The following is a 12992-nucleotide window of genomic DNA, read 5'->3' as shown; positions in this document are numbered from 1 at the left end:
ATTCAGGGGAGGCCCTCTGGTGGGGGGAGAAGCCCTCAGGGGAGTCCGCTCTGAAGCAGGCTGTGAAGGACAGCGCCGTCTAGCTGGAGAGCACTTGGCCTTTGGAGAGAATGTGTCCTCCAGCACCATAGGCCCCCCCACCCCCACCCCCTCCGGCCTGCCCCCAGGCACCTGCCCCATGCTCTAGGGTTCCCGCGCCGCGATGGGTGAGCCCTTACCTGGCAGCGAGAGCTTGGAGAAGTCGGGCAGTGTGTGCGGGTACGCCACGCTGCTCCCGCCGATGGGGCTGGACATGCCACTCGAGACGGGCGAGGACATCTTGCCATTCACCGTGGCGTAGTTAGGCAGGCTGTTGGACCGCTCCCCGGCCGACATCCTCCTCTTCTCGGGCAGCACCGGCTGCGGCAGGGGGCTGCCCTGCCGGTAGGTGGCGGAGTCCGGGGAGGAGGACTGCGGGCTGCTCAAGCCGGGATAGTAGGCCGGGGACATGGGGAACGACGGAGTGGAGGGGGGCTGGTACCCCGAGGCGCTGCTCTGCCGGGACAGCGTGGGGCGCTGCTCCTCCGGGGTGGAATAGCCGTACATGATGTGCCTGTCCATGCTGGGGCTGCCGGCCATGCCGGGTGCACCGCCTCCCTTAGCGGCCTGGTGCCTACCGAGGCTCGGGCTGCCCGGGGTCCCAGCCAGGTGGGTGCCCACGGGGTGCCTGCCCAGGCCAGGGCTCCCGGGAGCGGCTGCCATGCCGGGATTGAGTGCTCTTCGCCCGAAGCCAGGGCTCGGCGGCGTGTTGGTGGCCACCGTCCTGTGAAGGGTGTGGGGGCTCCCCGGCAGGACGTGAACACCCACCACGCTGACCTGGGGCTGCGGCCTCGTGTGGGTGTCTTGCTGCGCGCCGGCTCGGCCATCAGGGTACTCGGGGCTCACGTAGAGGGAGCCCGCGGGGCCCCCCTGGCTGAAGGACACCGGCGAGGCGTTTTGGTAGCTGCTGTGTGCCGACGGTGCCCGGGAGCTGGACTCGGCCGAGGGCCGCGGGGGCATGGCTGTGCTGTGGGCACTGCTCTCCGACGGGTAGCTGCGGATCGACACCCTGGGAAAGGCAAGGGACGAGCTCAGCTCGCACTGCTCCACGCCAGGCTCACTGCTGCCTGAGTTAGTTATTGGCCTCCCTCTGGTGCACATCACCGTACCCTCAGGGCAACTCGTGTAGGTCAGGCACCACACCACACCTGAGGCACTGGTAAAGCAAGACCCAGATCCTTAAAGTCCCATTGATTTCAGTGGGAGTTAAGTGCGTCAATACCGTTGAGGATCTGGGTGTGAGCGACTTGCCCAAGGCCACCCAGGAAATCTGTGGCAGAGCCAGGAATCAAACCCAGACCTCCCAAGCCCCACTTCAGTGTCCGAGCCACAAGATCACCCTCCCTTTGCTGTGGAATTGGCTCCGTCGGGCCCCAGGTGCTTGTGCCAAGGCCCCATTTTCCAGCGTCCCAGCTTAGCATCTGGCTGCAAACTGCTGTCAGTGCGTGCCCACACCAGACCTCCCTTCTGGAATACCCACCGGCTGGCTGGAAACACAGGTAGGCGCAAAGCAGCCATTTGCCAGCACGGCAGCCTAGGTGGGAAGCTTTGAAACTTTGTTCCTCTGTATCTAGCCTGAAAGCCCAGGTCTGCCCCTGCCCAACCCAGCAGCACTGTGCCATCTTGAGGCAACAGGAGGAACTTTACAACCCAAAGGATCCTGCAGAGTGTTAGACAAATACATCACGATAGTACAAGTCAGAACCAGGTCCCCGAAGATTCAGGTCCCTAACTTCCACTGATGTCAGAGGGCGTTAGATGTCTGAATAGCTTTGAAAGCATCTAGAGAGCTCAGGCCCAGATCCTCAAAGGAGAGTGTGTTTCCTTCTAGCGATAGCACAGATAGGGAAACTGAGGCACGGAGCAGCCAAGTGACCTGGCCAGGTGACACACTGACCCAGTTCTCCTGACTTCCATTCCCCCTGGCCCTGTCTACTGGATCATGCTGAAACAAACGATCGACAGCTAGACACAACACTGAAATGCAGCCATCCTGCCCCTCTGTCTACTGAACCTTCCCCTACAAGGGCAGGATGCTTCCAGCAGGGAAGCTGATGCCTACGTCCCCCTGCTCTCTGACTCTGTCTCTGGTCGGCAAAGAGCTCAGCCCGTGGAGGGAAGAGAGAGCAGAGGGGGCTGCTCTTCTCTGAGTCTATACGTGATGGGACTGATGCCCAGACGCCCTGGTCATGGTGACACCTTCCGAAGAAATTCATAATACCATGCAGCTCAGCAGGGATGACCGAACTGCAGAAGGAACTAGGGCAGGAGTGGGCAAATGTTTGGCCCAAGGGCCACATCAGGGCATGGACATTGTATGGCGGGCCATGAATGCTCACGAAATTGGGGTTGGAGTGCGGGAGGGGGTGAGGGCTCCGGCTGGAGGCACAGGCTCTGGGGTGGGGCCAGAAATGAGGGATTCAGGGTGTGGGAGGGGACTCTGGGCTGGGGCAGCGGGTTCGGGCATGGGAGGGAGTGAGGGCTCTGGCAGGGGGTGCAGGTTCTGGGGTGGGTTGGGGATGAGGGGTTTGGGGTGTAGGAGGGTGCTCCGGGCTAGGCCAAGGTGTTCAAGGGAGGGAGAGGGATCAGGGCTGGGGCTGTGGGTTGGGGTGCAGGAGGGGATCAGGAGTGCAGGCTCTGGGCCGCGCTTACCTCCTCAAGCAGCTCCTGGAAGCAGCGGCATGTCCCGCCTCCGGCTCCAATGCGGAGGCGCAGCCAGACGGCTCTGCGCGCTGCCCCGTCCGCAGGCGCCGCCCCTGCAGCTCCCATTGGCCGCGGTTCCTAGCCAATAGGAGCTGCAGGGGTGGTGTTTGGGGTGGGGGCAACGCACGAAGCCCTCTGGCTGCCCCTACGCATAGGAGCCGAAGGGGGGACATGCTGCTGCTTCTGGGAGCCGCGCAGAGCAGGGCAAGCCCCAGACCTCGCTCCCCAGTGGGAGCTAGAGGGCCGGATTAAAATGGCTGGTGGTCAGGGCCTTAGGTTTTTGTGTCCTGGGTTCCCCTGATGCCTGGGGCACCGAACACCAACTGATTGGTCACCCGGGCCTGAGCAGTGACCAACCCACCATTGCAGCCACGCACCTGAACGTGTCCTCGGTCAAAACCATGCAGCCCCACATGGTTCGCAATGAGCCCAGCAGGCTCTCAGGGGGAACACCAGGCGTGCAGGAGCAGCCGCTCCAGGGGACTTTTCTCAGGAGTCGGTCAGTCGTTTGGGACCTGATCCTGTACAATGGCTTGGTGCTGGGCACCCCCAGAGCTCACTGGCTTCGGAGGGAGGCCTTGGGGCTCAGCACCGCCCGACAGGGGGCCTTTGGACTAATCAGGGTAAGTCAGAAAGGGGCTCTGTGCATGGCGGGCGAAGGGAAGGAAGGGCTGTGAGGCCTCCTACTCCCAGAATGGGGGTTGCTGGGGTCCGAGGGCTCGCTGGGGCCCTGCCCACCCACTGGGCATGAGAAGTGTCTATCCCAGCCCACTGGGAGAGGAGAGGAAGGGGTTAGCTAGGGCCAGGGTGTGACGAAGCGGGACTGTTCTTAATGTTTCCTCTGAATAATGTGGGGGTGCCTCAGTTTCCCCTATGCAGTTCTTAAGTATCTAGGGGGTGGGATAAGGGTGTATGATCGTTGCAGAGCCCTAGAGGGCAGGTATGTGCAGGGGTCTGGACACAGAATGGCCGACACCCTGTTTCCTGGCCACCGATGGCCTTCCCCCGCGCAAGGTGAGAGCTAAAGGGTTGGAGAACAAAGGAATCCGGTGACCTCCTGGCCCGGGAAAGGGACAAAGCCCAGAGGAGGGGGGGCTGGCAGGACTTTCAGTTGGGGGCTGGCTGGGGACATGGAGTGAAGGGCAGACGTGGTTGTCTGGCTCACTGCCCCCCACAATGGACCCAGCTGAGGGGTCCCGTTCTCTGCACCTACAAGCTCTGTGTTAGACCATGTTCCTGTCGTCTAATAAACCTTCTGTGTTACTGGCTGGCTGAGAGTCACGTCTGACTGCGGAGTTGGGGGGCAGGACCCTCTGGCTTCCCCAGGACCCTGCCTGGGCAGACTCGCTGTGGGAAGCGCACGGAGGGGCAGAGGAGGCTGGATGCTCCGAGGTCAGACCCAGGAAGGGGGAAGCCGGGGGAGCTGTGTGTCCTGCAGACAGGCTGCTCCCAGAAAGGAGACTTCCCCAGAGTCCTGCCTGGCTTCGTAGGGAGCAGCTCCAGAGCATCGCCCGGGGACTCCGTGACACAGGGTGACAGGAGCAGCCTTTCAGACGCAGGATGGCCCCCTGCAGCACCCAGTCCCCGCAGCTCCATCCGGCAGGGAACAGCCAGGAGCAACAGCAAGCCCGGGGCGCGAGCTGCGAGGGGGCCGAGCCAGCGGACAATCCCCACTCCCCACGCTGCACTGCCGCCCGATCACACCCGTGGACACACCCTCCCGATCACACCCGCGGACACGCCCTCCCAATCACCCCCCTGCACACACAACCCTACATGTGTGCCCACCACATACCCCGACACGTGTGCACATGCAAACCCCTCATGCGCACCTCCCCACACACCTCCCAAGCGCACACGCAACCACACATCCACCCCTGTTTCCCCTGCACACAACCAGCTACACCCACCCCCTCCCCACACTGTCTTGTACACACCCACCCTCTCTTCGACCACATCCTCATTCATGCACACAACCCCCCCTCAAACCCACACAACCGCAGACCCTCTCGAATACACACGGGAAAAACCTTACACACACACACACACCCTTGTCCCCCCAAACACACTCTCCCCGCCACACCCCCATGTACCCCTGGACACAACCACCTACACACACACACTTCCTGACCCTGTGGTGACAGCTGACACCCTGAAGCATGAGAATGCACAGCTGCAAACCGACCACAGCACGGCCCTTATTCGTGTGACCCAAGTCATTGATGGGCGTGTTCAGGTGAGGAAGGGCTGAAGGGCAAAGCACTCCTGGAGTTAAACCCAGCACTATAGTGGTCCCCAGTGCCTGGCTCTCCTTACCCGTCCATGCTGTGAATGGGGCTGCTGGTGGAGATGGGGCTGGGGGAGGTGAAGGAGTTCATGAAGGCCCCGTTCCTCATTGGTGTCTCTGTGCTGTAGGCCTGTGGAGTTGGGGGGCTCTGGGGCGTCCCCCCGCCCCCCGTCGCCGCCTTGCGGGCCACCGACTCCACATAGGTCCTGGAACCTGGGGGGCAAAAGGAAAGGAAGGGTGAAGCTGGCGACTGACCCGGGGAGGTCGGCGTGCATGTGCCCTTTGGCTGCAGCTCAGGATCGGGGCCGATCACAGCCAGGGCCCGAATATCAGTCACCCCGTTTCAAATCAATAACCCCGTCGCGGCCGCGACAGCTGATCTGAGAAATCCACTGCATCCCCATCATCCCACGCCAAGCAATGAATGAAATCCCCCCACCTCCACCCAGCTAGGGCGTTGCCAAAACAGATGCAACGTGTGACATAGCCCCCGGCCCCCTCTGAATCGTCTTCCCCGTCATTCCTCCCTACATGAGTCTTGTGCAACACACAGCTTCGTGCCTGTTACACATTGCAGGCACCACTGTGCCCATGAGAAGTCAGTCCTCGTCATCATTTAAAAATAGATCCTTTTGAATCACCCCCGCCAGACATGCAGCTGGCTAAGCAGAGTTACTGTATGACTGGCCGTAAGTAACCCCTGTCCCACCTCCCTGCACACTGGCTCACTCCTAAGATGAGACTGTGACTCCACCAGGCGGGAACGGTTTCTATGGGCTGGAGAAATCAATCACACGAGGTGCCCATAGCAGACAAAACCTGGTGTCTTTTTAAGGTGCAAAGCCCAGCTGCGGCCTGGCAGCTTGGGAGGTGCCTTCTCAGACAGGGGGCGCCTTAATTTAGATCCAGCCAAACTGAACTTCTTACGTCTACACGGGAGCTGGCAGTGTAATGAGACAGACCCAGCTCGAGTTTCGACGTACCCTCGTCCCCCAACCTCGAGGCATTTATCTCCAAGTATGTTCACCAACAGAGGAATGAGCTGGATCTAATCCTTGCATCCACCTTCCCGGGGTTACCCCGAATTTGCCCTCTTGGGCCCGCAGTGAAATGGACTCTCCCATCTCTGCATTTCCAACCCCCAGCTTCTCTCTCTTACGAGCCGCAGGTGAGAAAAGCAAACAGGAGCCACCATCTGGCCAGGCAGTTAAAGACTCCCCCATCTCTGCCCACTGCATTGCTGAGGGTGATCTCAGCCTGTCACGCCCACAGGGCTGGTGCCTCAGGACGGCCTCGTTCCATTTCTGGAAGCAGCTGGGTTCAGTGTCTGGTCTAGCATGGCTGCGGTGTGTCCCGAGAGCACCGGCAGGGGGAAGGATGGGCAGGCCCTTGGGGTGCACTGGTGCACGCTGGGGGTGAAGTGAGATGGCTTCTCTGAACCCCAAGAGGCAGCAATGATCGTCTCGAGAACCGAAACTCACCATTGTGTCGAACCATGAGCCCAAGTCCGGGCCGTTCTGTCGGCCGCCGCAGGAACACGTGTTGCCCTGCAATCCGCGGGACAGCCGCAGGGCAACCATCTGCAGTGGCCCAGCTCCATCCTCTCAAACAAAGGTAACTCCCAATGATGAGGGGAGAAACCTTGCTACAGCCTCCCATCCTTCCCACCCCATTGCTGCGTGGCAGGAAGGATGGCAGAGCCGGTGCTCTCTACGCCCGGAGGGGATGGAACCCGACAGAACTAGGCGGCTTTCCGACACGGCCGGTGCACGGCAGTACAATGCTCGCCAGGCCCCTCTCTTTGGACCCTGCGAGCCACAAACCCGCTGAGCAGCCACTGGCCCGGGTCACCCCCGCGGCGAGCCGGGCGAGCTGCCCTCCAGGGCCCCGCGCCCGCCCAGACTATCGGCGATGTCCGCGACGTCAGCTCCCCCGTGGGCGTAAAGCAGCGTGACACTGACCTCAGTGGAGCAACGCTTATTTACACCAGCTGCCGGATCTGGCCCCCCAACATGTAGAAGCCGGGCACATTCGGAGAGAGCTGACTAACCGAGTTCCCCAGACGGCAGCAGAGCCGTCGCCTAGACCCCCCGCCCCCCCGCGCCCTGCCAGCTCCGGACGCGGTCACCCTGCTCAGACAGCCGCACGGTTTCCAGGCTTTAGAGACCCGTCCCCCTTTGCCCCCCGGAGGCGGCTTCTCAGAGACTCTTCCCAGAGCTCTGGGCCCTCCCGCTTCAGCCCCACAAGGCTTCCGTCTCCTACCCCCTTCCACACTCACCCCATTCCTCCTCTGCCCCCTGCCCGGCTCCCCCTTTGGCCCCAATCCCCCTGGGTATAAACACCCAGTTCTTGCCTGCATCCCTTCCCCCCACCTTTGCAGCCCCCACTCCGAGGAGAAGGCAACGAGCCCTGGGATTGTTCCTGCTTTCCCTAACAGAGGCGCCCCGTTCTCATGCTCCCTGCCTCCCTGGCTGTCTTACTCCCCGCCTGCCTGGGGGACCTTGCCCTGACCCTGCCTTTACCCGGGCAGCAGGGCTGCACCGTGGCCTCGTCTGAGTGCGTGAGCGAGTCCAGGAGGCTCGGGAACCTTCACCCTCTGCCTCCCGCCCGTCCTCGCCAGTGGGATCCCTCTCCAATAGCCCACAGGCGGCTCCTGCGAATGCTGTCCATGCCCCATCAGGGCCTGGCGTCACTGTGGGCTGGTGCCAAGCTGCCTTCCCGCTTCTCCCGGCCAGCACCCAGCGTGAATTTCTGCCTCTTGCTGAAGGAAACGAGGTGCGGGGGAGGGTGTCATACCAGGGACCCATATGATGGGAGTGGCACTGCCCGCAAAGACCTGAGATTCACCCACCAGCCGGCCTTGCCTCCTTGTCTCGCAAAGCCACGTGTCTAGCAGCAGGGCTTTTTCAGCCTTTCCATTCCGTGAGCGACTGCATCAGAGACCCCCATCTTCCCCTGGACCCTTCTCCCCTCCTACAATTCACTGGAGGAGCCAGTCCCGCGTAGGCAAGGCCGGGGGTAAGATAACCCCAGAGATCTTTGGCATCTCTAGTGCAGTGGGCGGCATACGCAATACACGGCTGGAAATAAAACGGACCCCTACGGTGATTAGTTAACGTCGCCGCGGCTCCTGAGTGGCTAAGAAGTGAGCACGCCCTATTATTCTGTTACCCAGTCTCCTCCCCCCACAGCCATGGTCTATTTGTCTGATCGCCTGTAGCCCGTGAGCTTTTTGGGGTAGAGGCTACCAGGTTCCCCTTTCCTGGTATAAGCTCTCCATCCAGCCCTGCCCCACCCTGCATAATCAGATGGGGCAGGAGCTGACCTCTGAAGGGAGCTGGGCTAATCTTTTCCTACAGAACATTCCAGCTGGGTTTCGGGATTTTCACTGAACCCGGCACTTGGGTCCGCTCGGCCTGGGGCCAAAGTGCTGCTTAGGGTGACCTGCAGAATGGGGGTAATACACCTTCCCCCGCTTCGGTCATTAAATCCTGCTCCCTACCCCGACCAAAATTCGCCAGTCCAAGTGCATGAGTCCGCCTGCCAGGGGTTCAGGAGAAACGGCTGCAGAACGGCAGCGACACAAGGGAAATCAGGGGCATGGGCAAAGAAGAGAGGAGGTGGGTGTGCCAAGTTTGGGGGCAGAAAAGAGAGTTTGGCATATTTTTTTAGATTAAAAATGTAGAGCTCATCTGTTCTGATTTTTCTGCAAGGGCTCTATGGATGATATCTTAAGAACAAAGGAAGAGACACATGAACAATTGAGGGTGGGTGGGAGCTCATTATAACCCCCCAAATGCCAGAGAGACACCCGGATACACACAGGGTATTATTTTTAAAGGGCCCTCAATCCATTCTCTGTCCTTGCAGGTAGAAATTCAGATATTCAGCATTCAGCTGGTCAGATCTGGAGGACCATCCAGTAAATTAGAACTTGAACATCTGCACCTGCGATTTTGTGCTCATAATTCACTTGCAAAACTGGACGTTGACTTCAAAAGATTGGGGTGTGTGTGTGAATGCGTGTGTGCACGTGTGTTTGTTTGTAAAAAGATGCTGTTTAAACATAAATCAACAATGCACAAATTCAGTGCAGACAGTCTGACTAGAGGACTAGTGCAGAAAAACCTGCAGCTCCTTTCTATTCTAATTGACTATATTATTGGCCAAATTCTCTATCCCATTATCTATCAGGGATTTATCGATGTATCTATCAATGTACACGCGGACAGGAACACAGCTATAGTTTCCATAGTGCCGAGCTAAACCCTGCTTCGCTTTACACATCCGATGAAAACAGTCGCATTCCCATGGGCTCAGTCCCACCCTTCCAGCTGTGCAGCTACTGACTCTCCAGGTGCACCTTTCTGAGTGCCAGGGTGCATCCACCCCAGGGTGCACTTCTGTTAGACCATCCCTGGGCTTTGCACAAAGCACAGAACAAGCTGAACACTTAAGGAGAGTTGCAGGGGCCAGAAGAGAATAGAGAGCAGATGCTCACGCCGATTAAGTGGCACTGCTATGGGTACCCGCATGGCCCCATGGGATGCCAACATTTTTATGGCTGACTTAGAGCAACGCTTCCTCAGCTCTCGTCCCCTAACGCCCCTACTCTAATTGCGCTATATTGATGACATCTTCATCATCTGGACCCATGGAAAAGAAGCCCTTGAGGAATTCCACCATGATTTCAACTATTTCCATCCCACCATCAACCTCAGCCTGGTCCAGTCCACACAAGAGATCCACTTCCTGGACACTACAGTGCTAATAAACAATGGCCACATAAACACCACCCTATACCGGAAACCTACTGACCGCTATTCCTACCTACATGCCTCCAGCTTTCACCCTGACCACACCACACGATCCATCGTCTACAGCCAAGCTCTGCGATACAACCGCATTTGCTCCAACCCCTCAGACAGAGACAAACACCTACAAGAGCTCTATCAAGCATTCTTACAACTACAAGACCCACCTGCTGAAGTGAAGAAAGAGATTGACAGAGCCAGAAGAGTTCCCAGAAGTCACCTACTACAGGACAGGCCTAACAAAGAAAATAACAGAATGCCACTAGCCGTCACCTTCAGCCCCCAACTAAAACCTCTCCAACGCATTATTAAGGATCTACAACCTATCCTGAAGGATGACCCAACACTCTCACAAATCTTGGGAGACAGGCCAGTCCTTGCCTACAGACAGCCCCCCAACCTGAAGCAAATACTCACCAGCAACCACACACCACACACCAGAACCACTAACCCAGGAACCTATCCTTGCAACAAAGCCCGTTGCCAACTGTGCCCACATATCTAGTCAGGGGACACCATCACAGGGCCTAATAACATCAGCCACACTATCAGAGGCTCGTTCACCTGCACATCCACCAATGTGATATATGCCATCATGTGCCAGCAATGCCCCTCTGCCATGTACATTGGTCAAACTGGACAGTCTCTACGGAAAAGAATAAATGGACACAAATCAGATGTCAAGAATTATAACATTCATAAACCAGTCGGAGAACACTTCAATCTCTCTGGTCACGCGATTACAGACATGAAAGTTGTGATATTACAACAGAAAAACTTCAAAACCAAACTCCAGCGAGAGACTGTTGAATTGGAATTCATTTGCAAATTGGATACAATTAACTTAGGCTTGAATAGAGACTGGGAGTGGCTAAGTCATTATGCAAGGTAACCTATTTCCCCTTGTTTTTTCCTACCCCCCCCTTCCTCAGACATTCTTATTATTTGTGCTGGAAATGGCCCACCTTGATTATCATACACATTGTAAGGAGAGTGATCACTTTAGATAAGCTATTACCAACAGGAGAGTGGGTTTGTGTGTGTTGAAAAAAAAAGGGGTGGGGGGGGGAGAAAACCTGGATTTACGCTGGAAATGGCCCAGCTTGATTATCATACACATTGTAAGGAGAGTGATCACTTTAGATAAGCTATTACCAGCAGGAGAGTGGGGTGGCGGGAGAGAAAACCTTTTGTAGTGGTAAACACCCATTTTTTCATGGTTTGTATGTATAAGAACATCTTCTGTATTTTCCACAGTATGCATCCGATGAAGTGAGCTGTAGCTCACGAAAGCTTATGCTCAAATAAATTGGTTAGTCTCTAAGGTGCCACAAGTACTCCTTTTCTTTTTGCGAATACAGACTAACACGGCTGCTACTCTGAAACCATTCTAAACGTAGTTGGGGGAAAAAATGTGGAAAATTTCAAAACTTTGTTAGTTTTGCATTTTTGCACTGGGTTCAAAAAACAGACTTTTTTCCATTTCCCAAATTTTCCCCCCTCTTTTTATCAAAAGCGTTATTAAAAACGTCACCAAAATGTTCCATCTGTGAAAACTGGTTTTGGGGAAACAGAAGCTTTTTCCAAATGTATTAGGAAAAAAGGCACAAACCCCACAACAGACTGACAAAATCAAAACCATCGTTTTTTGGGGGGAAGGGCATTTTTCTATCTAAAATTTTTTCTTTCAAAAAAAGTCAACTCGCTCAGCTAATTTCTTCCCCGCGGCAAAAGCATTGGTCCTCTTTCAGGAGCCAGAACATGGTAGGTTTTAAAACACAAATTATCTGAGTCATGCAGAAAATGGGTGAAAGAATGTTGTAATGGTTAGGCAGTATTGCCAACCCAAAGTGTTCAAAACGCATGAGTCAGACCCTAAACCCCATGAAATTGGCTTTAAAAGAACTCAAAATGTATTATTTTAAAAAATCTCATGTCTTTTTTATTTCCTTTCTGGTATTGAACTGTAGGGATCACAGTTCAACCTGGTCTACAAAACAATTGTGATAAAAATGAAGACGTTTTCATTTTCATCCAAATTTTTCTTCAAAAGGATTTTGGGGTTATGTCAAACCACCGAAAACCTGAAAAATCAAACATTTGTCTGTTTCTGGCTGAAAAGAATTCAGCCAAACTCCCAAAATATTCTGGTTTGGGCTGCAATTTTCCCTTTTTTTAAATGAAAAATGGGAAAAAATGGTAGAAAAAGGAGATTAGCCACAGAAAATGCCATTCTGACCAAAAAAGTCATTTTCTTGTTGAAAAACATTTTGAACAACAACAAAAATTGCAGCAAGCTCTCGCCACGTTTTTAGGCTTTTCTCTGCAGCCATAAGGACCAGAAACTTTGTTTTTTAATTAGAGCTGAAATTGTCCTGTAATCTCCTGACTCCAAGAACTGGGTCTTTAAGATAAACACCACGATAAAGATTTGTGGTACAATCATGAGAGGTTGCCAAGACTGCTTTGGGTGCAACAAAAATGGACAGATTCTTATGAAACTCCCCAGAGAGGTCCAGACGGGACTGAAATACATGCAAAAAACTCAGCCCAAGGAGTAACTCAGAAGTGACTGAAAACAGAGATTCTGAAGGAAAGTGCCATCTCAAACACAGCATCACCATCCGGCTGCAGCACATGAAGTAGGAAAGCACAGAGACAGATTGTGTAGGTGTGTAGATTCCAAGCTCTTAACTTCTGTATCCACAAGGCGCTTGCTTATGTTTCGTTTGAAGCTAACATCCCCTACTTATAAACACTTGCACATTCTTGTTTAACCGTGTTTGTCATTCCGCTCGGACCGTTTGATTTGTCTGAAAGGCTGCAGCCACCGAAAGCACAAACTGCACCGCAAGTGAACCTGTTCTAAAGCATGTCATGGCATCTGAAATTCATGAGCTCTGTATCTCTGCTTATATTTTCACTCCCCTCGGGTCAGCAAAAGCACAGAGCTTGGGAGTCTTATGGCCTTAGGGTATCGGTCACAAAACTATCTTAATGTCTCAGGAGTCGCTGAGAACTGACCTCTGTGAAATCTATCCCTGTGGTCACAATGGGAGCTCCTGGGGGCTCAGCAGTTAAGAAAATGTGGCCCTTTATTTTGGTACCTA

The 12992-nt window shown here is 55.3% G+C and overlaps 1 protein-coding gene across 25 annotated transcripts in view; it reads right to left on the bottom strand.

The window, feature by feature from the left end:
- TNS1 (tensin 1) overlaps positions 1–12992 on the bottom strand; it is a 274551-nt gene that overhangs the window by 23276 nt on the left and 238283 nt on the right. For all 25 annotated transcript variants that reach the window (XM_073304965.1, XM_073304974.1, XM_073304973.1 and 22 more), the window contains 2 exons: positions 5098–5281; positions 219–1087 (listed from right to left, as the gene is read on the bottom strand). In XM_073304965.1, the coding sequence (XP_073161066.1) occupies positions 219–1087; positions 5098–5281 (1053 nt within the window). The remainder of the gene's footprint in view (positions 1–218; positions 1088–5097; positions 5282–12992) is intronic.

This window comes from Lepidochelys kempii, chromosome 11 (assembly GCF_965140265.1).
Source record: "Lepidochelys kempii isolate rLepKem1 chromosome 11, rLepKem1.hap2, whole genome shotgun sequence".
In the NCBI taxonomy this organism is placed as follows: domain Eukaryota; kingdom Metazoa; phylum Chordata; order Testudines; family Cheloniidae; genus Lepidochelys; species Lepidochelys kempii.
The sequence above is the reverse complement of the archived record's forward strand: the minus strand, read 5'-3'. Positions and strand labels throughout refer to the sequence as shown.